The following is a 25,923-nucleotide window of genomic DNA, read 5'->3' on the forward strand; positions in this document are numbered from 1 at the left end:
GTGAATTGTGAATTTATTCCCGGCATAATGAGAGCTCGATGATATTTTGGGAGTGCATCTGATCTTTGTTTTCTACTGAACACAGCATTTCGTCTGGCCACTTGCCACATCCATGAAGATATCTGGAAGGTGGTCAGATGAAATATTGAGCTCAGTAGAAAACGATGACCAATGTGTTGTCAAAACAATGTTGAGTACTCTCGTGGTTGTCGCATGATGACACAGCAATACACAGGGTAGTGACAATGATGGTAATGAAGCTGCTTACGTTTTAATTAACAGCTAGGTCCTATGACAGTTAACTAATAATTTTTGTGACATATTTTTTTTCGTACACACATCAAAACAAGTTTTGCATCATCCTGGTTGCCAGAACTCCTAAAGATAGACGTTGACTGTGGATATTGTATCACAGACTCAGCCCCTTTGACTGTTCAGAGATGTCACTAAACCCGCCCAAAGATGTAAACAACCATGCATGAGCTGCGCCTATTAGATGCAGAAGTTCCGACAGCCAATCAGTTCCAGTCATTCCACCAGGAAGTAGGTACACGGCTCGTGTTGTCTGACATTCAACCGTGCCTAGACACAATATATACAAATGACCTAGTAGATAGTGTCAGAAGTTCCATGCGGGTTTTCGTGGATGATGCTGTAGTATACAGAGAAGTTGCAGCATTAGAAAATTGTAGCGAAATGCAGGAAGATCTGCAGCAGATAGGCACTTGGTGCAGGGAGTGGCAACTGACCCTCAACATAGACAAATGTAATGTATTGCGAATACATAGAAAGAAGGATCCTTTATTGTACGATTATATGATAGCGAAACAAACACTGGTAGGAGATACTTCTGTAAAATATCTGGGAGTATGCGCGCGGAGCGATTTGAAGTGGAATGATCATATAACATTAATTATTGGTAAGGTGGGTGCCAGATTGAGATTCATTGGGAGAGTCCTTAGAAAATGTAGTCCATCAACAAAGGAGGTGGCTTACAAAACACTCGTTCGACCTATACTTGAGTATTGCTCATCAGTGTGGGATCCGTACCAGGTCGGGTTGACGGAGGAGATAGAGAAGATCCAAAGAAGAGCGGCACATTTTGTCACAGGGTTATATGGTAAGCGTGATAGCGTTACGGAGATGTTTAGCAAACTCGAGTGGCAGACTCTGCAAGAGAGGCGCTCTGCATCACGGTGTAGCTTGCTCGCCAGGTTTCGAGAGGGTGCGTTTCTGGATGAGGTATCGAATATATTGCTTCCCCCTACTTATACCTCCCGAGGAGATCACGAATGTAAAATTAGAGAGATTAGAGCGCGCACGGAGGCTTTTAGACAGTCGTTCTTCCTGCGAACCATACGCGACTGGAACAGGAAAGGGAGGTAATGACAGTGGCACGTGAAGTGCCCTCCGCCACACGCCGTTGGGTGGCTTGCGGAGTATAAATGTAGACATAGATGTAGATGTAGACGGTCGATACTGCGGTTCGCTCGTGTCCGCATTGTTACTTTGTGCCAGGAAGGGCTCTTAACAAGGGAAGTATCCAGGCGTCTCGGAGAGAGCCAAAGCGATGTTCAGACACGGAGGAGATACGGAGAGACAGGAACTGTCAATGACATGCCTTGCTCGTGCTGTCCGAGGGCTACTACTGCAGTGGATGCCCGCTACCTACAGATTATGGCTCGGAGGAACCCTGACAGCTGTGCCACCATGTTGAATAATTCTTTTTGTGCAGTCACAGGATGTTGTGTTATGACTCGAACTGTGTCCAATAGGTTGCATGATGTGCAGCTTCTCTCCTGGCATCCATGGCGAGGTCCATTTTGGAACCACGACACCGTGCAGCGTGGTATAGATGGGCTCGGCAACATGCCGAATGGACTGCTCAGGATTGGCGTCACGTTCTCTTCACCAATAAGTGTCACATATGCCTTCAACCAGACAATTGTTGGAGACGTGTTTGGAGGCAACCCAGTCAGGCTGCTGAACACCTTAGACACACTGTCCAGTGAGTGCAGCGAGGTGGAGGTTCCCTGCTGTTTTGGGGTGGCATTATGTGGAGCCGACGTATGCTGCTGGTGGTCATGGATGGCGCCGTAACGGATGTACAATATGAGAATGCCATCCTCTGACCGATAATGCAACCATGTCAGTGGCATATTGGCGAGGCATTTGTCTTCAAGGATGATGATTTGTGCTCCCATCATGCACATCTTGTGAATGACTTCCTTTAGGTTACGACGTCGATCGACTATTGTGTCCAGCATGTTCTCCAGACATGAAACCTATCGAACATGCCCGGGATAGACTGAAAGGGCTGTTTATGAAGATGACGTGACCCACCAATCACTCTGAGGGATCTATGTGGAATCACCATTGAAGAGTGGGACAATGTGGACCAACAGTGCCTTGATGAACTTGTGGATAGTATGCCACGATGAATACAGGCATGCACCAATGCAAGAGGATGTGTTACTGGGTATTAGAGGTACCGGTGTGTACAGCAATCTGGACCACCACCTCTGAAGGTCTTGCTGTATGGTGGTAACAATATGCAATGTGTGGTTTTTGTTGTGGACTGGCCCGACAGCCAATCCACTATGACTTGTAGCTGAATAGCGCGCGTTTAAGCTCACGCAGGCTGGCATGAGGTCTGGAACCGGTCAGAGAAATAAGACTAGCCAAACAAGAGTAACTGGTAGAATACTTAACTTTAATCCACAATTGGTGAACATCGCTCTTGTTGATACATTATATAATCTCAATATAAACTGGTCATGGCACCTTGCTAGGTTGTAGCAAATGACGTAGCTGAAGGCTATGCTAACTATCATCTCGGCAGATGAGAGCGTATTTGTCAGTGTAGCTTCGCTAGCAAGTCGGCTGTACAGCTGGGGCGAGTGCTAGGACGTCTCTCTAGACCGGCCGTGTGGCGGCGCTCGGTCTGCAATCACTGACAGTGGCGACACGCGGGTCCGACGTATACTAACGGACCGCGGCCGATTTAAAGGCTACCACCTAGCAAGTGTGGTGTCTGGCGGTGACACCACAGTTTTCATAAACAATAAAAAGGGTGGAAATGTTGTTTATGTTGATCTCTATTCCAATTTTCTGTACTGGTTCCGGAACTCTTGGAACCGAGGTGATGCAAAACCTTTTTTGGTGTGTGTATTTGGCGTCATCACCCTGAGGTACAAAAGTCAGCCTGCATTGCACGTACAGCATAAGATATATGTAATAATTAATGTGAACAGCCATCTGATGATGTACCATTCTGTCCAAAACTAGTACCAGAGATATTTGTTACAAATAAATGGCATTATTGACAGTGGCTTGTTTCTCTTTTTGCTTCATTATAGGAATTAACCAGTAAAGAGGTAATTCCCAGGGGCAATGAAGGCTAGCTCATGACTCACAGAACTGTTGATAAAACTGTAAATCCTAGCTGAACTTTGAATAACTACTAGTAAGTGACAACTCAAGTCAAGTAAACTTTTTTTTGGTCTCACATACGACAAAGATGGGTTTAGGGAAATTTGGAATTTCAGGCTGGGTAAACCTGGAAATCGTAGCAAAGCATTTCGATAAAACGAAGTTGCCACCCTCGTTTAGGAGCTGTGTTGCTGATCGGTATATACCATTTGCCTTCATAGAGATCTGTAAACCTACTTTTAGCTGCTTGTCTCTGGAGCTGAGTGGATTGATTTGTGCCCTCTTCTAATTACTTTTTAAAAAACTGGCGTGACGTTTTGCCACAGTATGTGCTGCACGAAAAATGGTGGCAACAGCGTCTGCAGTACACTGTCAGGGAGGTGACGGTGTCATTTCTGTAGCTTTTGGTTCCGCCCTCTGCACTGTACTCATTTATTGCTGAAATGAATCGAAGTTTCTCACCTTCAGGTCCTCCCCACTCCTGCTGAAACCACACAAGTCGAAGAAGCAGCAGCAGCAAAACGCACAGGAGGACGCCGTGCAGAGGCAGCCGCTGCTGGCGCAGAAGAAGTCCACGCCGCAGGCCGCAGCCGCCACACACGACGCCAAAAGGAAAGTCCACCCCACATCAAATGCTCCACTGGTGAGTTGGGATGCCACAGCAATGCTTTCTGTGGCTGTTCTCTATACAGTCCCACCATCCTCTTCACATCTTTAGAAGTCTGTTGCCTTTCTTTTTCCTCCCATCCTTCCTTCATTTCAACCACTCTATTGACTACACTATAAGGTGTACAACTTTGCTTTCGCCGTTTGCCAATAGGTGGCGACAACGGTAAGTCGTGGTCGAAAGAAACAGTTCGCAGATGTCGAGCATTTAGCTTGGACCTTGGTCAACATAACCTCATTCGAACATCAGTTGATTTGTGTCTGCATCATAAAGTTGTTCACGATTGAAAATGTCAGTTTAGGAGCCTAATTCCTGTCATTTGTGGGAGGTGTTACTGTTTTGTTTCAATATGACAAAAACAGTGGCTGAGATTCATCACATGTTCTCAAGTACGTACGGTAAGGATGCTATTAGTGAAAAAAACGTGTCACAAGTGGTTTCAACACTTCAAGAATGGTTATTTTAACCTCGTAGACTGGCAATGTCGTGGAAGGGAGAGTTTTCGAAGATGCAGAATTGCAGACATTGCTGAGTGAAGATTTGCATCAAACTTTAGAAGAATTGGTACGATTAGTGGGAATGACACAGCAAACCATTTCAAAATGTCTCAAGGCTATGGGCACGATTCAGAAAGAAGGCACTCAAATCCCGTTGGAGCTGAAACCGAGAGACATTGACCAGCATTTGTGTGTTTATGAACAGTAGCTTGAGAGGTAAAAACGGAAGGGATTTCTGCATCGCATTGTGACCGGGGATGAAAAATGGGTTCATTACGATAACCCTAAATGCAAAAAATCATGGGTATATCCCGGCTGTGCTTCCACGTTGACGGCCAAACCGAATATTCATGGCTCCAAGATCATGCTCTGTATTTGGTGGGACTAGCTCAGCGTCGTGTACTATGCGGTGCTAAAACCAAGTGAAACAATCACAGGTGCTCGTTATCGAACGCAATTAATGCATTTGATCTGAGCATTAAAAGACAAATGGCCACAATACAGCGAGAGGAACGATAAAGTAATTTTGCAGCACGACAATGCTCGACCCCACACTGCAAAAGAGGTCAAAACGTACTTGGAAACGTTAAAATGGGAAGTCCTACCCCACCCGTCGTATTCTCCAGACATTGCTCCCTCTGACTATCACCTGTTTAGATCAATGGCGCTTGGCCTGGCTGACCAGCACTTCTAATCTCATGCAGAAGTCACAAATTGGATCGATTTGTGGATCGCTTCAAAAGATGAACAATTTTTTCGATGCGGGATTCGTATACTGCCTAAAAGATGGGTGACAGTACTGGCCAGCGATGCAAAATACTTTGAACGATACATGTGTAAGAAGCAAAGTTGTACACCTTGTATAATTTTCACAAATTACGATCTACAAAAAACAGAGTACAGAAATAGATATCAATGGAATGAGGAGTTGTGGATAAGGAGAGGTGTACCACAAGGCTGTCCTCTCTCTCTCTCTCTCTCTCTCTCTCTCTCTCTCTCTCACTCTCCCCCCCCCCCCCCCCCCATTCTCCTTATTTATTTAATTTATTTACAGAAAGTGCAGTGCAAAGAATTAAAAGCAGCACCAAAGCCATCAAAATTAATGGTAAAAAATGCATTGTATTTTATTTACTCATTAACATTAGTCTTTGCAGGGTGTGGAAAGTACATGAACTATATATTAAAAAAATTGTCTCACTGCTGCCTTGGGCAGCCACAAAATGAAAAATAAACACCATCAAGACTAAAGCAATGTTGACAGATAAATCAAACAGACAAATAAGGGCAAAAAGTAATATAGGAAATAAAATGATAATGCAAGTAAATGGATTTTGGCACTTGGGAAGTACTGTAACAAATGCCAACGGAAGTGTAATGGATATTAAAAGAAGAATTGCAGACTAAACAAGCATTCAGAAATGAGAATAATTTGTCACCAAACAAACAATTAATATAGAAAGACGAAAGAAACTTTTAAAGACATTTTAAGATATGATTGTAGAGGGTGGACTGTACGGAAACAAGAAAAGAAAGAGATTATATGCAATAGAGATGTGGATGCAAGGAAGGGCCACAAGAACACCCTGGAGTAAAAGGAAAGCTGATGATTAAAAGAAATTTATAGAGCAAAGGAGATTGATTAACACGATACAGATAATAATACAAACCCATAATGTTCAAATACACCATTGCTGGACAGTCATGTCAATTAAATATCTAGGTGTAATGATGCAAAGTGATATGAAATGGAAGGAGCATGTCGGGAGGTGAACTGTCAACTTTCGTTCATTGGGAGAACTTTAGGAAACTGTGGTTAATCTGCAATATATTCTTGTAGTGCAATGCATTCTTGCATTAGTAGAATGTATGCTTGAGTGTTTGGGATAACTGCCAAGTCAGGTTAAAGAAAGACATTGAAGCAATTCAAAGGTGTGCTGCTGTATCTGTTACCAGTAGTTTTGAACACCATGCAAGTGTTACGGAGGTGCTTGGTGAACTGAAATGGGGATTCCTGGAGGAAACGTGTTGTGTTTTTCAAGGAACATTACTGAGAAAATTTAGAAAACCAGCATTTGAAGCTGACCTCAGAATGATTCTATTGCTGCCAGTATATTCACTGAAGAGCCAAAGAAACTGGTTACTGGTACACCTGACTAATATCATGTAGGGCCCCTTCAAGCATGCAAGAGTGTTCCTGGAGCCACTCTGCAGCAATTCTGGATGTGTGAGGTGTCCCATTGTCCTGCTGGAATTGCCCGTAGGAATGCACAATGGACATGAATGAATGCAAGTGATCAGACAGGATGCTTATGTACGAGGGTAATCCCACAAGTAAGGTCTCCTATTTTTTTATAAGTACACAGACCTGTTTATTTATACAATGGTTTACATCAATTTACAGCTTGAACATTTAGCTATTTTTCGACATAATCACAATTTCTGTCAATGCATTTTTGTAGAAGCTGTGGCAGTTTTTGTATGCCCACGTCATACCAGCTTGCCGCCATGCTGTTCAGAAAGTTATGAACCTCTTCTTTCACCTCGTCGTCGGAGCTGAATCACTGGGACCACAATCAACACTTACAAGTACTGTGAGACTCTGAAAAACCTCAAACGGGCAATTCAGAACTGGAGAAGAGGAACGTTGAGCAGAGGCTGTACACATTCTCCATGACAACGCTCGCCCACACGTTGCTCGGCAAACCGTTGCTCTCCTGCAACAGTTTCAGTGGAACACAATCATCCACCCACCCTATAGTCCTGGCTTGGTGCCCATTGACTATCACCTGTTCCCTATGTTAAAACAACATTTGGCCACAAAGCGATTCAGCTCTGACGACGAGGTGGAAGAAGAGGGTCATAACTTTCTGAACAGCATGGCAGCGAGCTGGTATCACATGGGCATACAAAAACTGCCACAGCGTCTACAAAAAGCATTGACAGAAATGATGATTATATCAGAAAATAGCTAAATGATCAAGCTGTAAACTGATATAAACCATTGTAGAAATAAACAGGTCTATGAACTTGTGAACAATAGGAGACCTTACTTTTGGGATTACCCTCGTACGTGTCACCTGTCAGAGTCGTATCTAGATGTATCAGGGGTCCCATATCACTCCAACTGCCCATGCCCCACACCAGTACAGAGCCTCCACCAGCTTGAACAGTCCCCTGCTGACACGCAGGCTCCATAGATTCGTGAGGCTGTCTCCATAGCCGTGCATGTCCGTGCACTCGATACAATTTGTAACAAGACTCGTCCAACCAGGCAACACGTTTCCAGCCATCAACAGTCCAATGTCAGCGTTGACGAGCCCTTGCGAGGCATAAAGCTGTGTGTCATGCAGTTATCGAGGGCACACGAGTGGGCCTTTGGCTCTGAAAGCCCATATCGACGATGTTTTGCTGAATGATTCACACACTGACACTTGCTGATGGCCCAGCCCTGAAATCTGCAGCAATTCGTGGAAGGATTGCATTTCTGTCACACTGAACAATTCTCTTCAGTTGTTGTTGGTTCCATTCTTGCAAGATCTTTTTACAGTCGCAGTGATGTCACAGATTTGTCGTTTTACTGGATTCTTGATATTCACGGTCCACTTGTGAAATGGTCGTACGGGGAAGTCCGCACTTCGTCACTACCTCGGAGATGCCGTGTCCCATTCCTCGTGCACTGACTATAACACCACGGTCAAACTCACTAAAATCTTGATAACCTGCCATTGTAGCAGAAGGAACGATCTAACAATTGCGCCAGACACTTGTTGTCTTAGATAGGCACTGCTGGCCACAGTGCCATATTCTGCCTGTTTACATATCTCTGTATTTGAATACGCTTGCCTGTACCGGTTTCTTTGAATCTTCAGTGTATTTGACGTAAGGATCACAAAGATAAGGTAAGAGATATTAGGGCTGGTATGGAGCATACAGACAGTTATTTTTCTCTCACTCTATTTGTGATTGCAACTGGAAAGTACGTGACTTGTAGTGGTAAAAGGTACTCACTTTCACACACCTTATGGTAGCTTGCGGAGTATGTACATAGCTGCAGATAAACTAAATTAATTGGGCACCTAATTCTACATAACAGCTTCCTAAGGAACAATTCAGATTTGACGGTTCTGGGAAAAAATAAAGAGGTACACTCAGAAGACGCATATTACAAAGTGTTATCAGTGGAATGAACTGCAGGAACTGCAACTGCTCAGTACAGATAGCAAGGGTCGGACGAAGACGGCTGCCGCAACGAGGCGTTGCTTTAGTGTCTGATGATGACTGACACTTAAACAATAACCTCGCAAATATTTATGTGAAGGAGTTGATGGTGATTAGCAGAACTGTAGGACAGATGTTGTCATCGTTGTTGAGGTCTTCAGTCCAATGACTGGTTGGTGTCCCTCTACAATTTTTACTGCCCACACTTTCCTCTATTACAAAACTGACAATCTGTCAATGCCTCAGGATGCGTCCTATCAACCAATCAGATATGTGACAGACCCAAACAATGGACCCATCAGACATCTTTTATTGTATAACTTACATGCAGTTACCATTGTTAGAAAATTGGTTATCGCCAAGTATGGACGTGCATTGTTTCTCTTTCTGTTCTTGGCACACTGCTACCTTGCTGACATACAGAACAGCTATACTAAATCAATACTTAAATATGCCGGGTGATCAAAAAGTCAGTTTCAATTTGAAAACTTAATAAACCACGGAATAATGTAGATAGAGACGTAAAAATTGACACACATGCTTGGAATGACATGGGGTTTTATTAGAACAAAAAAGAAACGAAGTTCAAAAAATGTCCGACAGATGGTGCGGGACACCAAACCGTCAGTGACTACGCATGACATTCGTGTATAAAAGGAGCTGTAATGAGAGACAGAATCAGATGCGCCAGCAGTCGCAGCATGTTGACGTTACCTGAAAAGGCGCTTTTAGTGAAGCTGTATTATCAGAATGGGGAATGTGCTAGTTCAGCATTACGATCCTATCGCTATAGGAAGGGGATTCGAACGGGTAAAGATCCTTTGACAAATGCAGCTGTGGCGAGAATGATTTCGAAGTTCGAAGCCACGGGTTGCTAAGGCGATAGACCCCGTAGTGGCCGACCGAGCACAAGGCGTAATGCTGCTGAGACAGTTCAGGAAGAAATGGAGACTGTAGCGGGTTCGTCTATGCGGGGAAGTCAGCGCTCGTGCAGTCGCACGTCGCACTGGCATTCCGTACACTACTGTTTGGTTGACACTGAGGCGTACCCTCCGATACTATCCGTACAAAATGCATTGGCATCGTGAACTGTTACCTGGCGATTTAGTGAAGCGGAGAGCATTTGTGGTTGTGGGCATTTCAAAAGATGGTGGAAGATGATGATTGGTTGAGTAACGTGTTGTGGACCGACGAAGCTCATTTCACGCTCCGAGGGTCTGTTGATGCCCACAACTGCAGAATTTGGGCTACCAAAAATCCTAGAACTGTTGTGGAAACTCCATTGCACGACGAGAAAGTCACAGTATGGGTTGGATTTACCACATAATATCGGGCCTTTTTTCTTCGAGTAAATGCGTGATTCTGGTTTTGTAACTGCTATCGTGACGGCTGAGAGGTACGCCGATATGTTACAGAATCGCATCATCCCCAGCCTGGCTGATAAACACCTGCTGGGGACGTACAATGTTTATGCGGGATGGCGCTCCACCCCATATTGCTAGACGTGTGAAAGATCTCTTGCGCGCGTCGTTTGGTGATGATCGTGTGCTCAGCCGCCACTTTCGTCACGCTTGGCCTCCCAGGTCCCCAGACCTCAGTCCGTGTGATTATTGGCTTTGGGGTTGCCTGAAGTCGCAAGTGTATCGTGATCGACCGACATCTCTAGGGATGCTGAAAGACAACATCCGACGCCAATGCCTCACCATAACTCAGGACATGCTTTATAGTGCTGTTCACAGCATTATTCCTCGACTACAGCTACTGCTGAGGAATGATGGTGGACATATTGAGCATTTCCTGTAAAGAACATCATCTTTGCTTTGTCTTACTTTGTTATGCTAATTATTGGTATTCTGATCAGACGAAGCGCCATCTGTTGGACATTTTTTGAACTTTTGTATTTTTTTTTTGTTCTAATAAAACCCCATGTCATTCCATTCATATGTGACAATTTGTACCTCTCTGTCTACATTATTCCGTGATTTATTCAGTTTTCAAATTTATACTGACTTTTTGATGACCCGGTATATTATCACAAACAATGTTTTCATTGTTTGTTATTTTTGATACTACAATTCAAAATAATTACATCCATATGAACTGTCAAAACACTGTTTCCACTCTTCAGTGAAGATCTGCATGAGACCCTCGCAACATTCTTCCTCATCGTTTTCATTTCTCTTGTCAGTAATCTGGGCACCCAATGTGCACAGATTTTTCTGTATCTTAGTGACTGTACCAGTGATACCACACTACCAAATGACAAACGAGTCATTTCAGCAAGCTGCTGTGTTGTCACACATCTGTCATTTTGGATGATTTGATCAATGGTCTCCTTATTCGTATCACTCACTGCCTCGATGGTCTACTGCACCGTGGATTGTCCAGTAGAGAGAAATCACCTTCTTTAACCTCTGCAACCACCGCTGGATACTGCTGTGATCCAATGTGTCCTCCCCATAAACAGGGTTTGAAGAGGAACTCAATCACCGACCTTTGTCACAACCTGACATCTACTTCACGGTCCATTATGGCTCACCTGTAAATAAAAGAAAATACTTTTATATACCAATTTATAGCTAAATGTTCCATGTATGTTCACAAATCTCCTGCGAAAAATAAAAAAAATTGGAGATGACTGTGCAAAACTTTTTGAACGCCCTTTGTAATTATGACAGCAGTGTGTCACTTTCACGCAACTACAATAATGACTATGAGAAACTGGTTGTAACTGGGAGTGTTGGCTGTGTTGCTCCACAGGCATGCAACAATGCTTGTGGACTGTTTGTGTGAAAGCGTGTGGGGAACATTGTGTAATGAACAGCAGGATCACTACATGGAGCGGCACTTCTGGAACACACAGGTCAGAGCTTACTGTCTCCATTGTGCATGAGCTGTGAAGTGCAAGATTTTAAAAAGAAGCAAATCTTCAATGTTACCTTGCACGGGAGTAGATAACATTCCATTAGAACCACTGACAGCCTTGGGAGAGCCATTCCTGACAAAACTCTACCATCTGGTGAGCAAGATGTATGAGACAGGCGAAATACCCTCAGACTTCAAGAAGAATATAATAATTCCCAATCCCAAAGAAAGCAGGTGTTGACAGATGTGAAAATTACCGAACTATCAGTTTAATAAGTCACGGCTGCAAAATACTAATGCGAATTCTTTACAGACGAATGGAAAAACTAGTAGAAACCGACCTCGTGGAAGATCAGTTTGGATTCTGTAGAAATATTGGAACACGTGAGGCAATATTGACCTACCACTTATCTTGGAAGCTAGATTAAGGAAAGGCAAACCTACGTTTCTAGCATTTGTAGACTTAGAGAAAGCTTTAGACAATGTTGACTGGAATACTCTCTTTCCAATTCTGAAGGTGGCAGGGGTAAAATACAGGGAACAAAAAGCTATTTACAATTTGTACAGAAACCAAATGGCAGTTATAAGAGTCGAGGGACATGAAAGGGAAGCAGTGGTTGGGAACGGAGTGAGACAGGCTTGTAGCCTCTCTCCGATGTTATTCAGTCTGTATATTGAGCAAGCAGTAAAGGAAACAAAAGAAAAATTTGGAGTAGGTATTAAAATCCATGGAGAAGAAAAAAAAACTTGAGGTTCTCCGATGACATTGTAATTCTGTCAGAGACAGCAAATGACTTGGAAGAGCAGTTGAACGGAATGGATAGCATCTTGAAAGGGGGATATAAGATGAACATCAACAAAAGCAAAACGAGGATAATGGAATGTAGTCGAATTAAGTTGGGTGATGCTAAGGGAATTAGATTAGGAAATGAGACACTTGAAGTAGTAAAGGAGTTTTGTTATTTGGGGAGAAAAATAACTGATGATGGTCGAAGTAGAGAGGATATAAAATGTAGACTAGCAATGGCAAGGAAAGCGTTTCTGAAGAAGAGAAATTTGTTGATATCGAGTATAGATTTAAGTGTCAGGAAGTCGTTTCTGAAAGTATTTGTATGGAGTGTAGCCATGTATGGAAGTGAGACATGGACGATAACTAGTTTGGACAAGAAGAGAATAGAAGCTTTCGAAATGTGGTGCTACAGAAGAATGCTGAATATTAGATGGGTAGATCACATAACTAATGAGGAGGTATTGAAAAGGATTGGGGAGAAGAGGAGTTTGTGGCACAACTTGATCAGAAGAAGGGATCGGTTGGTAGGACATGTTCTGAGGCATCAAGGGATCACCAATTTAGTATTTGAGGGCAGCGTGGAGGGTAAAAATCGTAGAGGGAGACCAAGAGATGAATACACTAAGCAGATTGAGAAGGATGTAGGCTGCAGTAGGTACTGGGAGATGAAGAAGCTTGCACAGGATAGAGTAGCATGGAGAGCTGCATCAAACCAGTCTCAGGACTGAAGACCACAACAACAACAACAACAACCTTACACTAGGTGGTGTAATTCTGGGTGTTGGTTCCTAATCAAAACTTTATTTACTAACACACTTTTACAACCTCTGGAAGCCTTTATTTATTTATTTACATAGTTTATGCCCACATTGGAGCACTGAAATCAAACATAATACAACAGAGCCTACTATAATTAAGTTTAAGTCATAGCAGTCAGCAATTTCTTCGTTTCCCGAAACTTCTTCATTCGCTGTAATCTGGCTGCTCGTTCTTCTGCAGATATGATATACTTCTTCCATTCTCATGGTTTGAATGCCAGCCGTGTGTATTTGTTCTTCAGAAGAATTTTCTCTTCTCTTTGTTGAATTTGGTGTGTGAAGATGTTCAGATCATCCAGATCACTTTGTACTTCTTCAAACCAGATGTTTTTGGTTTTACTGTTCCAGAAGTAGTCCAAAAGCTGCTTCAGGATTCTAGTATTTGGTAGACGAGATATGTGGCTGAAAAATGCGATCCTTCTTTTCCGCATTGTATCAATAGTGGATTCACTTTCTTTATACACTTTTGAATTGGGCAAAAGTCTCCACTGCCCATTAACTTTGTTTCTTACTGATAATTGTTCAGAGTATTCTTCTATCAACTTTCTGCAATTTGTCAGTCATTGCTTGAGTATTTAGTCTAAAAAGTGTTTCACTTGCATACGTTGCTTCCAGTTTAACGACGGAGGAGTAATGTCGAAATTTAGCATTTATTGAGAGAGATCATTTTTGTAGGTTGGCCACGTGGTTCTCTGCTGTTGCTGAAGTTTTAATGTTCTGCTATCTATTGATGCTCTTTCATTAATGTTCCAGTTAATAATCTCAGCATGATATTTAAGCTTTTTTACTACCTTAATTTTTTGATCATTATGGAGTATGATATGGGATGTGTCAACTGGGAAGCTGGGCATCGTTTCTGTTTTCTCAAACGAAATTTGCAATCCGACCTTTGCCGCTAATCGTTCTAGTTGTTCTATTTGAGCCTTTGCTTCATCAATATTGTTTGCCAACAGTGCCAAATCATCTGCAAATGCAAGGCAGTTAAGTTGAATCTTTCTTCCAATCTTAACTGATGGTGGGCATATCTTGTTCCATTCACGCATGATTTTCTCCAGCACACAATTGAACAATAATGGAGACAATCCATCGCCTTTTCGAAGGCCAGTATGAATCTGTAAAGGTTCAGCGAATTCATTTCTGAACATTACTCTAGCTTTAGTATTTCGAAGGGTGACTGCAAGAAGGTTGAAAAGTTTCCAATGTAAACCAGATTCTTTAAGAATTGACAGTAGAGATTACCGATGGGTACTATCGTAGGCTTTTTAAAATTGACAAACCTGATCACTAGTTTCTTATCCCTGACCCTTTGATGTTTCATTATCCATTTGAGACTAATAATTTGATCAGGACAGCTTCCTCCTGGATGAAAGCATCCTTGATATTCACCTAGTTCACCATCAAGCTGTTCATGAATTCTGAAATACAGAACCTTGGAAATTTTTTTATAAATAATATGCAGCAGGGATATACCCCTATAATTATTTGGATCCAGTCTATCTCCTTTTTGTGTAGTGGATGGATTATTGCAACATTCCATTCCTATGGTAACTTCTCCGCCTTTAATAGGAATTGTGAAACGCCATGTACGAGTGTGGTCCCATATGGCAGTTGGTGTTGAGAAATATCTCTGGATTAGAAAGTATACGATCTATGAAGCATATGTTTCAAGTTTGAAGGTGAACGTTGTGAGTGAACTTGTGAAAATGGAGAAAATTGATCATCGTTTTTTTTTTTTTTTTTTTTTTTTTTTTTTTTTTTTTTTTTTTTTTTTTCTTTTTATTAAAAAGAGACCTCAGCGTAACCAATATTAAAATATTGAGTAGCTTACTTTAAACGAGGCCATACGAGCTGCCGAGATGAGCACTGCAGTGGTCGATCAACTGAGGTGACGGCTCCAGAAATGGTGAAGAAAATGCACAAAGCGGTACTGGATGATCATCGGCTGAAAGGGCATGAGCTAGCAGACATAGTAGGCATTTCAAAAAGTGTGGTACATCGCATATTATCTTAAAATTTGGACATGACAAAACTGTGTGCAAGGTTTGTGCCACGTTTGCTCACACTCGAGCAAAAACAATGTCATGAAGATGTTTGAATTGAGTCTTTAGCAAAGTTTTGCAGCAACAAAGCTGATATATTTTTTTTATTTTTATTTATTTATTTTTTGTGCCATTTCATAACCGTGGATGAAACATGCGTCCACCATATCACCCCCGAGACAAAAGAACAACACATAAATGGACACAAATTGGAGAACCGACTCCCAAGAAGGCGAAGACCGTTTCATCTGCAGGCAAGGTCATGGTGTTGGTTTTTTGGGGTGCCTGTGGGATAATTTTCATTGACTACCTTGAAAAAGGAAAAACTATCAAAGGCAAATATTATGCAAACTTACTGCAAGATGTTGGCGAAGAAATCAAGTAAGAATGGCTCGATGGTTGAAGATTTTCAACAAATGAAAACGTGATGTTGGCATTTAATAGCTATTTTGAGGAGTTACACAGTTCTTATTACAAAAAGGGTATTGAACGTATTGAACCTCGCTGGGAGAAGTGTATAGAGCTGAAAGGAGATTATGTTGAAAAATAAATAGATTTTTTTCCAAAATGTTTGTCTTTTCTTTGTTGGGTTGCACACTTATGGGATGACCCTCGTACATCTAGACCTCAAATATAACAGCTGTGCTGATGAATGTCCAGGAGTCCCATATGGAAGAAGGGAAAGAAAGAAAAACAGAGAGAACTTCCTTTTCTATTTAAAAGATTCTCCAAGTCTGATTCCTTTCACATCTCTAACACGACATTTGATAAGCAAAGAAAGAGGTGTGTATGAGCTGTTTAGTGTTACCCTACCAACCTGGTTCATATGCCTCTTTAGTGTCATTAAAATCTATCGGTTTAGTCTTCTCCCAGTGACTGATAGGTTACTCAAACAATTAATGATGACATGACATGACACAATTGAATTTTCTTATTTTTGTTCACCCATATTTATTATTACTCAACCATTCTGAAAATCAGCTTGTTGTTATTGTGTTCCGGATTTCACCTTGCTGGTCAATAAGTTACAAATACTACAAGTAGTCTGACAGTAGTTTTGATAGAGAACTCACATTGTTTGTCACTTTTAAACTAATGGCCATTGGCTGTTGAAATATGCTCACTATTTTTATTTACTTAAATTTGGCATATTTCGTGACAGTACCTTTTTCCGTGAAATGTTTACAAGATGATATTTGTCTTGGCTTCAGTCGTCTAGTGGAAGTATGATTCCACAATGCAGTTTCGTCGGCTGCAGAAATGACCTGGTTCAATGTGTTTGCCTCATTTTTGGTGCTTCAAATACCATTTCTTCGAATGTGGTTTCTTCTTAAAGTTTATATAAAAAAAGTAGTAACATAATTCATTTTTTCCTGTTCACTAGCAAATTATTTATAACGGCGACCTGAACATTGTTCTACCGGCAACACACACCAAGGGTTCACTTTCGACTGACTACAGCCAAAGACGACTCCAGTGTCAAAGACATTTTACACAACACACAAGCTTCCACTTGTAATCAGTCTCTTTGATATTCTTCGTCACATCTACTAATAGTAATCAATATGCTGTCACTCTCAAAAATACAGGGCTATTACAAATGATTGAAGTGATTTCATAAATTCACTGTAGCTTCATTCATTGACATATGGTCACGACACACTACAGATACGTAGAAAAACTCATAAAGTTTTGTTCGGCTGAAGCCGCACTTTAGGTTTCTGCCGTCAGAGCGCTCAAGAGCGCAGTGAGACAAAATGGCGACAGGAGCCGAGAAAGCGTATGTCGTGCTTGAAATGCACTCACATCAGTCAGTCATAACAGTGCAACGACACTTCAGGACGAAGTTCAACAAAGATCCACCAACTGCTAATTCCAGTCGGCGATGGTATGCGCAGTTTAAAGCTTCTGGAAGCCTCTGTAAGGGGAAATCAACGGGTCGGCTTGCAGTGAGCGAAGAAACGGTTGAACGCGTGCGGGCAAGTTTCACACGTAGCCCGCGGAAAATTGGCTCATGCCACAACTGGAGACCGACAGCGCCGACTTCATCTTTCAACAGGATGGTGCTCCACCGCATTTCCATCATGATGTTCGGCATTTCTTAAACAGGAGATTGGAAAACCGATGGATCGGTCGTGGTGTAGATCGTGATCAGCAATTCATGTCATGGCCTCCACGCTCTCCCGACTTAACCCCATGCGATTTCTTTCTGTGGGGTTATGTGAAAGATTCAATGTTTAAACCTCCTCTACCAAGAAACGTGCCAGAACTGCGAGCTCGCATCAACGATGCTTTCGAACTCATTGATGGGGACATGCTGCGCCGAGTGTGGGAGGAACTCGATTATCGGTTTGATGTCTGCCGAATCACTAAAGGGGCACATATCGAACATTTGCGAATGCCTTAAAAAACTTTTTGAGTTTTTGTATGTGTGTGCAAAGCATTTATAAAATATCTCAAATAATAAAGTTATTGTAGAGCTGTGAAATCGCTTCAATCATTTGTAATAACCCTGTATAAGTAAATTAGTATAAAATAAGGCAAATTACAATTTAAAATATTCTGACAAAAATATAAGAAAACATCTACAATTTGGTATCGACAGATCTGGTAGAAAATAACACATCTCCCAGATCCATTACACTGTCAACTGACAGAGACTTGTATTTTGATTAGTGGGCACTGAGTGATTTGCACGTTCACCTTTTCACTAGTGAAAGGGGACTAAGGCTTTCACCTTTTTACAAGTGAATAGGGACTATGGCTTTGTGTGTGGTCCCTTATTCACAAATGTATTGTAGAAATTATGAAATGGTAAAATACACGACTATTACATTTTGGTTGTTAACATAAAAGATACCAAGATATAATAACCTGTTAAGTAAATTTGTTTAACTAGAAGTTGTATAATTCAGAAATGGCACAATAAAAGATATAATTTTATGAGAGGGAAACAGTAACGTGCGTAGGTATTCCGAAAATTCGCCAAGAATTTTCGGGAAAGTGGAATTTTGTACTTGGGATAATTAACAATGTAACATTTTAATTATACAATTGTGTGGTGTCCGTTCTTTTGGTCATGTTCAGAAGAACAAACATGACACAGAATATCCAGATGTGACACAACACACATTCATATAATTGATTCATCTTGATGGGCAAGTGTCTGTTTTGTACAGCATTGTGATCGAGCACTTGAATTACTGAAAATTGTGCACACGTTGGGTACCGAAAATGTTGACGGATGTACACAAAACCAAACGTTTACACAAGTGCATTGGCTTTCCTTGAGCGGTACCACAACGACGGTGATGATTTCTTAAGCCAAATTGTTACGGGCGATGAAAAGTGGGCGGCCTACGTCACAACAGAATCAAAGCAACAGTCTGTGGAAGTGCCATACAAAACACTACGAGAAACATTGGGAAAGTCATCCCGCAAGGGGGAAATCGTAAAGCGTCTGCTTTCTCTCACCTTGTTGTCCACTTCCTGCACCAAACTTTCATTAACGACCGAAGGACGCCCACTCCGTTGTTCATCGTGCACATTTGTGTGGCCATCTTTAAATGTTCTCTCCCACTTTCTTACCAGTCCGTCACTCACAATGTTTTCTCTGTAAACTGCACAGATCTCACGATGAATATCGATCACTTTTAGGCCTTTAGCACTAAGAAATCTTACAAACAGCCCGTACTTCACAGTTGGCGGGACTCACGATTATTGGAGGCATCTTACACCCAGTACACAACGTAAACAAGGTAGAATCAGACTGTAATGGCGCCAGTGCATAGATTAAGGTACAGGCATTCATGTAAAATAAAATTATTGAGATATCTTAGCACGTCTTTTTTTTAATTTCAAAACGGTACTTACTTGAAAAACATACCTCTTACATTATACCAAGGCTCAGTTGAATATACTCTTCTTTGATGTCCTAAGTGTCTGCTTTTATGGCGTATTTATCATGCCTGATTGTTGTATGACCACAAACTCAGCTTCATGTCAGGAAAATATAACATGAATAAAATGATACGACAAATGAAGAGGCCGATACCAAACAGAACAATGTGTCATACCCCTAAAAACATTACAACCTGCAAACATATTAATGTTCCATTATAAAATACACAAAATGAATTAACTATTCCAGCAATGAGGAGACTGATACCAAGTGGAACAATACGACATATCCTTGAAAACATTACAACATGCAAACTTTTAATGTAAAACAATGAGAACTGCAGGTAGGAATATGAACAATGTAAGGAAGAGCCAGATTGCTGCTTACCATGAAGGAGACGGGTTAATTTGCAGACAGGTAAAACTAAAAGACACTTACGCTCCAAGCTACCAGAGATTGTGGTCATGTCTGCGTGAAGAGTGCTTGCTTGTGTGTGTGTTTGGGGGGGGGGGGGGTTTCTTTTTATCGTGAAGGCTGTGGCCAAAGCTAATGTGTAACTGTCTTTTAATTTGCCTGTCTGCAACTTACCCTGCTTTCTTCACAGTAAGTACCAATCTACCTTTTCCTTACATTGTTAAATTGTAACATATTATTATTCTATCATGTCATATAGAAAATTAATTACTTTTGTAAACAAATTTACCATTGAGGTGACTTTTTTGTTGCAAATACATTAGTAATTTCACTACCTCTTATCATTGGAAATAGTACTGTTAGATTCTATGACTCAAGTGCTTTGGTTACTGTGAATAATTTAGCTGGTCTCACGTCCGAAAACAGAAATACAGTGGCACAGTATAGTCACAGTTTTATGTTTATTGCACTTGGCAAAAAAGTATCAAATCCACACAATGGTCCCAGCCCAAATATCATTTATAACTTTTTGCCAACTTACCCATTTTCATTTTTTGTTGTGATCTCAATTACAATTAGATTGGTAGTGTGTATATTATTTCGTAATAGGTACCTTGTGATAGGTTGCGTGACATTTTTGATAAACATAATTACAATCATGATATTTCATTAACATTTACTTTATTGTAATTTTTTCATAAATTACAAGCATTTCCATGGCCATCTTTCACTCCTTCAATAGTTACTTCACTTATGGAGTACTGTAATATTCATCCACATCATTTCAAACTTCTAGCATCATGTACAGTTTTTCACAAAAGTGTCATTTTTTTTTAGGAAATTAATAAGGTTTAAGTGATATGAACGTTGCACTGCCCTTTGTTGGTGTTTTATTGGTTTACATCATTAGTTTAGCCATTTACTAAAGTTGAAAATGAAATAAAATTCTCTAAAAATAGTCATCATCTGTGCAACACCAAGAGAGAGTTCAAAGGCTGATGAGCTATCTTAAAAATATGAAATATATGTATGTATCGCATTGTACATTAGTTTTACGTGTAGTGGTTTACATTGTTAGTTGATATTGGCAGTTACACTACAACTTCCTGAAGGGAGGAGAATCCTGGGGAGCACAAAAATGAGAAAACACTCCTTTCTTCCGCACAGGTGGAGACGGCGTTCCTCTCCGAGCCGAAGAAGCCGACGCCGACAGCGACGCAGCAGAACCTGCTCAACGCGGGGGCGGACTACCGCAACAAGCCGCTGCCCCCCGTGCCGCCCCACCGGACCTCCAGCCGTAGCAGCAGCGGCGCCGGCACCGCCCCCGTCCCCGCCCCCGTCCCCGTGCCCGCCCCCGTGGTGGCCGCCCCCACCGGAAGCAGCTCGCACAGCACTGCGCGGACCATCCCCGACACGTCCCTCGTGCTGGAGGAGCGGCTGGACAGCATCCGCCGCAGCCTCACGCCCACGCAGTACTCCAGGTAGGGGGCGGGTCTCCCAGTACGTCTGTCTGGATCGGCTGGACTCTTTCCACTCTGCTCTGCTGCTAACTTCACCCATTTTTTATGTCGCCCAGCACGCCGAGACTTTGCCTTTTGCTGTTGAGCACAGATGCAATTTTCATATTACACTGCTTGACAATTGCTAAGGAACAGAGACATTGTTGGACAGGAATAATCACAGGTAATGATGGATGACATGAAATGCAGTACATATAATACAGGTGGGGTAGTATATGTATAATTAAAAATGGTACAGATGTCACCACTTGCAAAAGGGGGATAACAGACATAAATAACATTCATGTTTGACACAGGTCATGGTCCCAACATAAAAGGTCAGTATCGGACTCCGAGTTGAAATACACCAGGGTGTAACAATTAATTAGCAAATACTCATCTTCATTTCTTGGTGATCTCTAATGCTGCAGTAGCTGTACAAGAATTTGTGAGTTACCATATTTACTCGAATCTAAGCCGCACTCGAATGTAAGCCGCACCTGAAAAATGAGACTCGAAATCAAGGGAAAAAAATTTTCCCGAATCTAAGCCGCACCTGAAATTTGAGACTCGAAATTCAAGGGTAGAGAATAGTTTTAGGCCGCACCTCCAAATCGAAACAAAGTTGGTCCATTGTAATATTAGACACAGTTTAGGTCAAATCAATGACGATACAGCTACAGTAGTGTGGTTCGAATCGTAAGCTTAGCAGTTAAGCTTTACCAGTTAGCCATTGCCATGCGTCAGGCGCTACGTCCATATTTATATGGGTACCGGTACCCTTCCTTTTTCACGTGCTTCATCAGGTTTGAATTGATTGCTTATTTTTCTTTGATCTGATAACTGCCGTTCTCTTTGTTATAGGTGTTCAAGTCACTCTAAAATGAAAACGCATTACTGTACTGTGTCATGCATTGTTGCCGCATTCTGATAATGAGTGTTTACGGCCTGTCGCCGCTCGCGACATGACTTGTGGCTGGCTTTTGTGCGTGCTACAGCCGCTTGAAAAAGAGAGAGAGAGAGAGAGAGAGAGAGAGAGAGAGAGAAAGAAAGAGAGAGAGAGAGAGAGGGAGAGAGACTGCTATTTGTTGTTACTTACACTGCTGCTTTCTTTGATAATGATCAACACGAACCAAATAATAGACTGCGTATGATAGAAGATGTTCTGAACGAGAGTTTAGCGAAAATTTTTCTCCGTTTGAAAATCTTTGCACACGCCTCTTTAGTACATAACATACTGCACAGAAATTAGAGTCATCTTACATATAAAAATCTAGTCAATTGCCATGCTTTATTTCTGACTGTATCACTTGTAGGCATAAGAATCATACGAATATAAACATGACATGATATGTACATTCTTCCGCGTTTGCTGTTGTCTCATCTAGGTTCGTAGTTTATTAGGCAAACAGGATTTAAATGAGATAGCAACAAACACGAAATAATACATGGCAAAATGTTTATGTTTGTATTATTCTTATGGTGAAGAGAATACTGCATGTGATTCACAATTCATAATAGTTACTATTAGCAACCATATCTTATCACAGGTAGGAAAAAATTCAGAACATAGAGTTGGCCATATTGACAAACATCCCAAACAGTCTTGCCAGTCAGATTTTTGTAGTACATTGAAATGCTGCTACATTTGAAGATGAATAATGCGGAATTTGTATTTACTTCATTGGATAATGTACGAACATGCAGTGGTCAAAACTCGGGGCGGAGAAAAAAAGCTCGTCTTCCACCTTTTTTTAAATTTATTTACTGGCCCAGAGGTTTTGGCGCCAGTATTTATCTTTGTGCCTGCAAAGCATGCCTGTGTAGCGCTACATATATTCGACAGCAGAAGTTAGTTGTGGCGGCACCTACCAACATTTTTCAGAACTTCCGCTTACTTTGCACTCGATTCTAAGCCACAGGCGTTTTTTTGGATTTCAAAAATCGGAAAAAAAGTGCGGCTTAGATTCGAGTAAATACGGTATCTGCTCCACCAAAATTTGCTGCAACTTGCTGAGTTATTGACAGTTTACCTACACGTATTGTTCGTAGTGCTAAGAGAAATTTCAAGAAATTTTGGTTAACTCGATGTCCTCTTTCAAAATCACATGTTTATTGCGCAATACTGTAACAAAACTGGCTCGTGAAAATTTTCTTTTTTACATCACCGTTAAATTCAGTTATGGAAGGGTGTTTTCTATGGTTAGTTTCCATATTGACATTGCAATGTAACAATGCGGGCTACTTTGAACACAAGTGTGAACGTACCAAACCCACATGGTGAAATTAGCTTCAGCCATGGCTGGGTCTATAGTTTGCATTGTCATGTAAGATTATTTGTTGTCTGAACAATGGATATATCATCTTGCAAGGCAGTAACAGATCTTTAATGTTAGGGGGGGGATGTAATGGATTTTGGTCCAAAAAATCGATTTTTCAAATATATTATTTTCTTGATCTGCACAGTTTAATCTATGTTGTGTGGGAATTTTATCATGATAGCAGCTTTAGAAATACCTTTAAATTGTTAAACTGATTAACTCGGCACTGGCAGCCACTCCCACCTTTTCCAACATTTGGGAAACTGCTTGCTTCAGCGGAATTTTTGTCAGTGTGAAGGCTATTTTCTTTCAATATCTTTGCCTGACATCTATATCTCTGGCTGACATCTATCTATATCTTTGCCTGAAAATTTTTTTGCATGTGGTTTATTTACATTTTGACAATACTAACAGATATTAGCAGGTGGAAGGTTGAATTCACAAACCTTTACTTGGAAGTCAAGATTTATGCATAATGGGTGGTAGAAAAACTGTGTTTGGGAAATGAAGGATGCATGGCAAGTAGTTTACCAACAAAAAATTGATTTCCTTGAGTTATTTCATGGGAGAGCCATTAGGAACAACACAGATAATTTAGAGGCAATTACGTGTGCTGTGTGGGCAATGTTTTTCCACAAACTATCCACTGGCCAAACACCAATGCACAATCCGTGTCCGAAAGATGATTGGTGTAAGTTCAACAACAGAAATGAGACGTATTCACATAAATACTCATTACCACATCATCTTGTGAATGCAATTGAGCCCCCATTCAGGTTTCTTGCAAACCCTGACTTATTGAGGAAGTGTCTTCATGGAGACACACAAAACGCAAATGAAAGCCTCAATAATTTAATTTGGATTAGATGCTCAAAAAGGCATTCTGTGGACTTGAAGTACGCAAAATAGGTGTCTATGATGCAGTTTTTGTTACAATAATAGAAATAATGACAGAACTGAAGTGCTGAAGAGAGTCGGTATAGATCCTGGTGTCTTTACAACAAAAGCATTTTACGCCATTGATGAGAGCAGGGTCAAGAAAGCTAACAGATCAGTGTCTTACCTGCAAATACAGGCCAGGTAGATTCAAAGAGGAGAGAAGAGAAGCCTGGAGGATGAGGTGTATCAATATGGAGGATTTTAAAATTGAGGTAAACCTATTACATGTAGAAGAATGAGAAGAAAATCTTTTAAACTCATTTTCTGTGTTTTACATTTTTTACTTTATTAGAAGCCTTTTCTCAAAAAGTATATGTGCTAATGCTATGAAATTTTCAGGAACTGTTTGCAATGTTTTGCTGTCTCCCTGGAACTAAAAAATACGAGATCCTTCAAGTACATTCTGATTTTTAGATGATTGTATATGAAAAAAAGGTTAATTTTGGAGGTGCAAAATTAAAACTCTGTTAATGACACATTTTGTACCATAAATTGATCTATAACCTTCTCAGGACACTACAGTAAAATTTTCAGATTAATTGCATGATTAGGATTTCAGTTATGGCTTTTTATAAAAAAGACAATAAAAAAATTTACAAATTCAGATTTCTGGCAAAATATTAATCCTGCATATTTTATTGTATTTTTCCATTAAAATACAGTTCGTTTGCTTTACACATGCAAAATTTTAGATTTGTACATTAATAAATATGGTTGTAATGATGGAATATAATAATTCCAATCCCAAAGAAAGCAGGTGTTGACAGATGTGAAAATTACTGAACTATCAGTTTAATAAGCGATGGCTGAAAAATACTAACATGAATTCTTTACATACAAATGGAAATCTGGTAGAAGCTGACCTCAGGGAAGATCAGTTTGGATTTCGTAGAAATGTTGGAACATGTGAGGCAATACAGTGCACGATGAACAACGGAGTGAGCGTCCTTCGGTCGTTAATGAAAGTTTGGTGCAGGAAGTGGACAACAAGGTGAGAGAAAACAGACGCTTTACGATTTCCTCCTTGCGGGATGACTTTCCTAATGTTTCTTGTAGAGTTTTGTATGGCATTGTGACCACGCACTTGAGTTACCGAAATATGTGCGCACGTTGGGTATGGATTTGCACAAAACCAAACGTTTAGACAGGGCATTGACTTTCCTTGAGCGGTACCACAACAATGGTGATGATTTCTTAAGCCAAATTGTTATGGGTGATGACACTTGGCTGGCCTACGTCACACCAGAATCAAAGCAACAGTCCGTGGAAGTTCAGCAAGGACATCGTTTTGCTGCAAGACAATGCCCGTCCGCATGTGGCAAATCAGACCAAAGACCTCATCACATCTTTTCGACGGGAAACTCTAGATCATCCTCCGTACAGCCCCAATCTTGCGCCCTGTGACTACTATCTGTTCCTGCACTTGAAGAAACACCTGGGTGGTCAGAGTCTTCGAGACAATGATGAAGTCAAAACAGTGGTGATGCAGTGGTTAACATGTCAGGCGGCAGATTTCTATGATG

At 41.1% G+C, this 25,923-nt stretch overlaps 1 protein-coding gene across 1 annotated transcript in view; it reads left to right on the forward strand.

The window, feature by feature from the left end:
• Positions 1-25,923, forward strand: part of LOC126108164 (uncharacterized) — a 193,784-nt gene that overhangs the window by 14,686 nt on the left and 153,175 nt on the right. The window contains exons 3-4 of the mRNA XM_049913407.1: positions 3,901-4,075; positions 20,809-21,122. Coding sequence (XP_049769364.1) covers positions 3,901-4,075; positions 20,809-21,122 — 489 coding nt within the window. The remainder of the gene's footprint in view (positions 1-3,900; positions 4,076-20,808; positions 21,123-25,923) is intronic.

Source organism: Schistocerca cancellata, chromosome 11 (assembly GCF_023864275.1).
Source record: "Schistocerca cancellata isolate TAMUIC-IGC-003103 chromosome 11, iqSchCanc2.1, whole genome shotgun sequence".
NCBI lineage: Eukaryota > Metazoa > Arthropoda > Insecta > Orthoptera > Acrididae > Schistocerca > Schistocerca cancellata.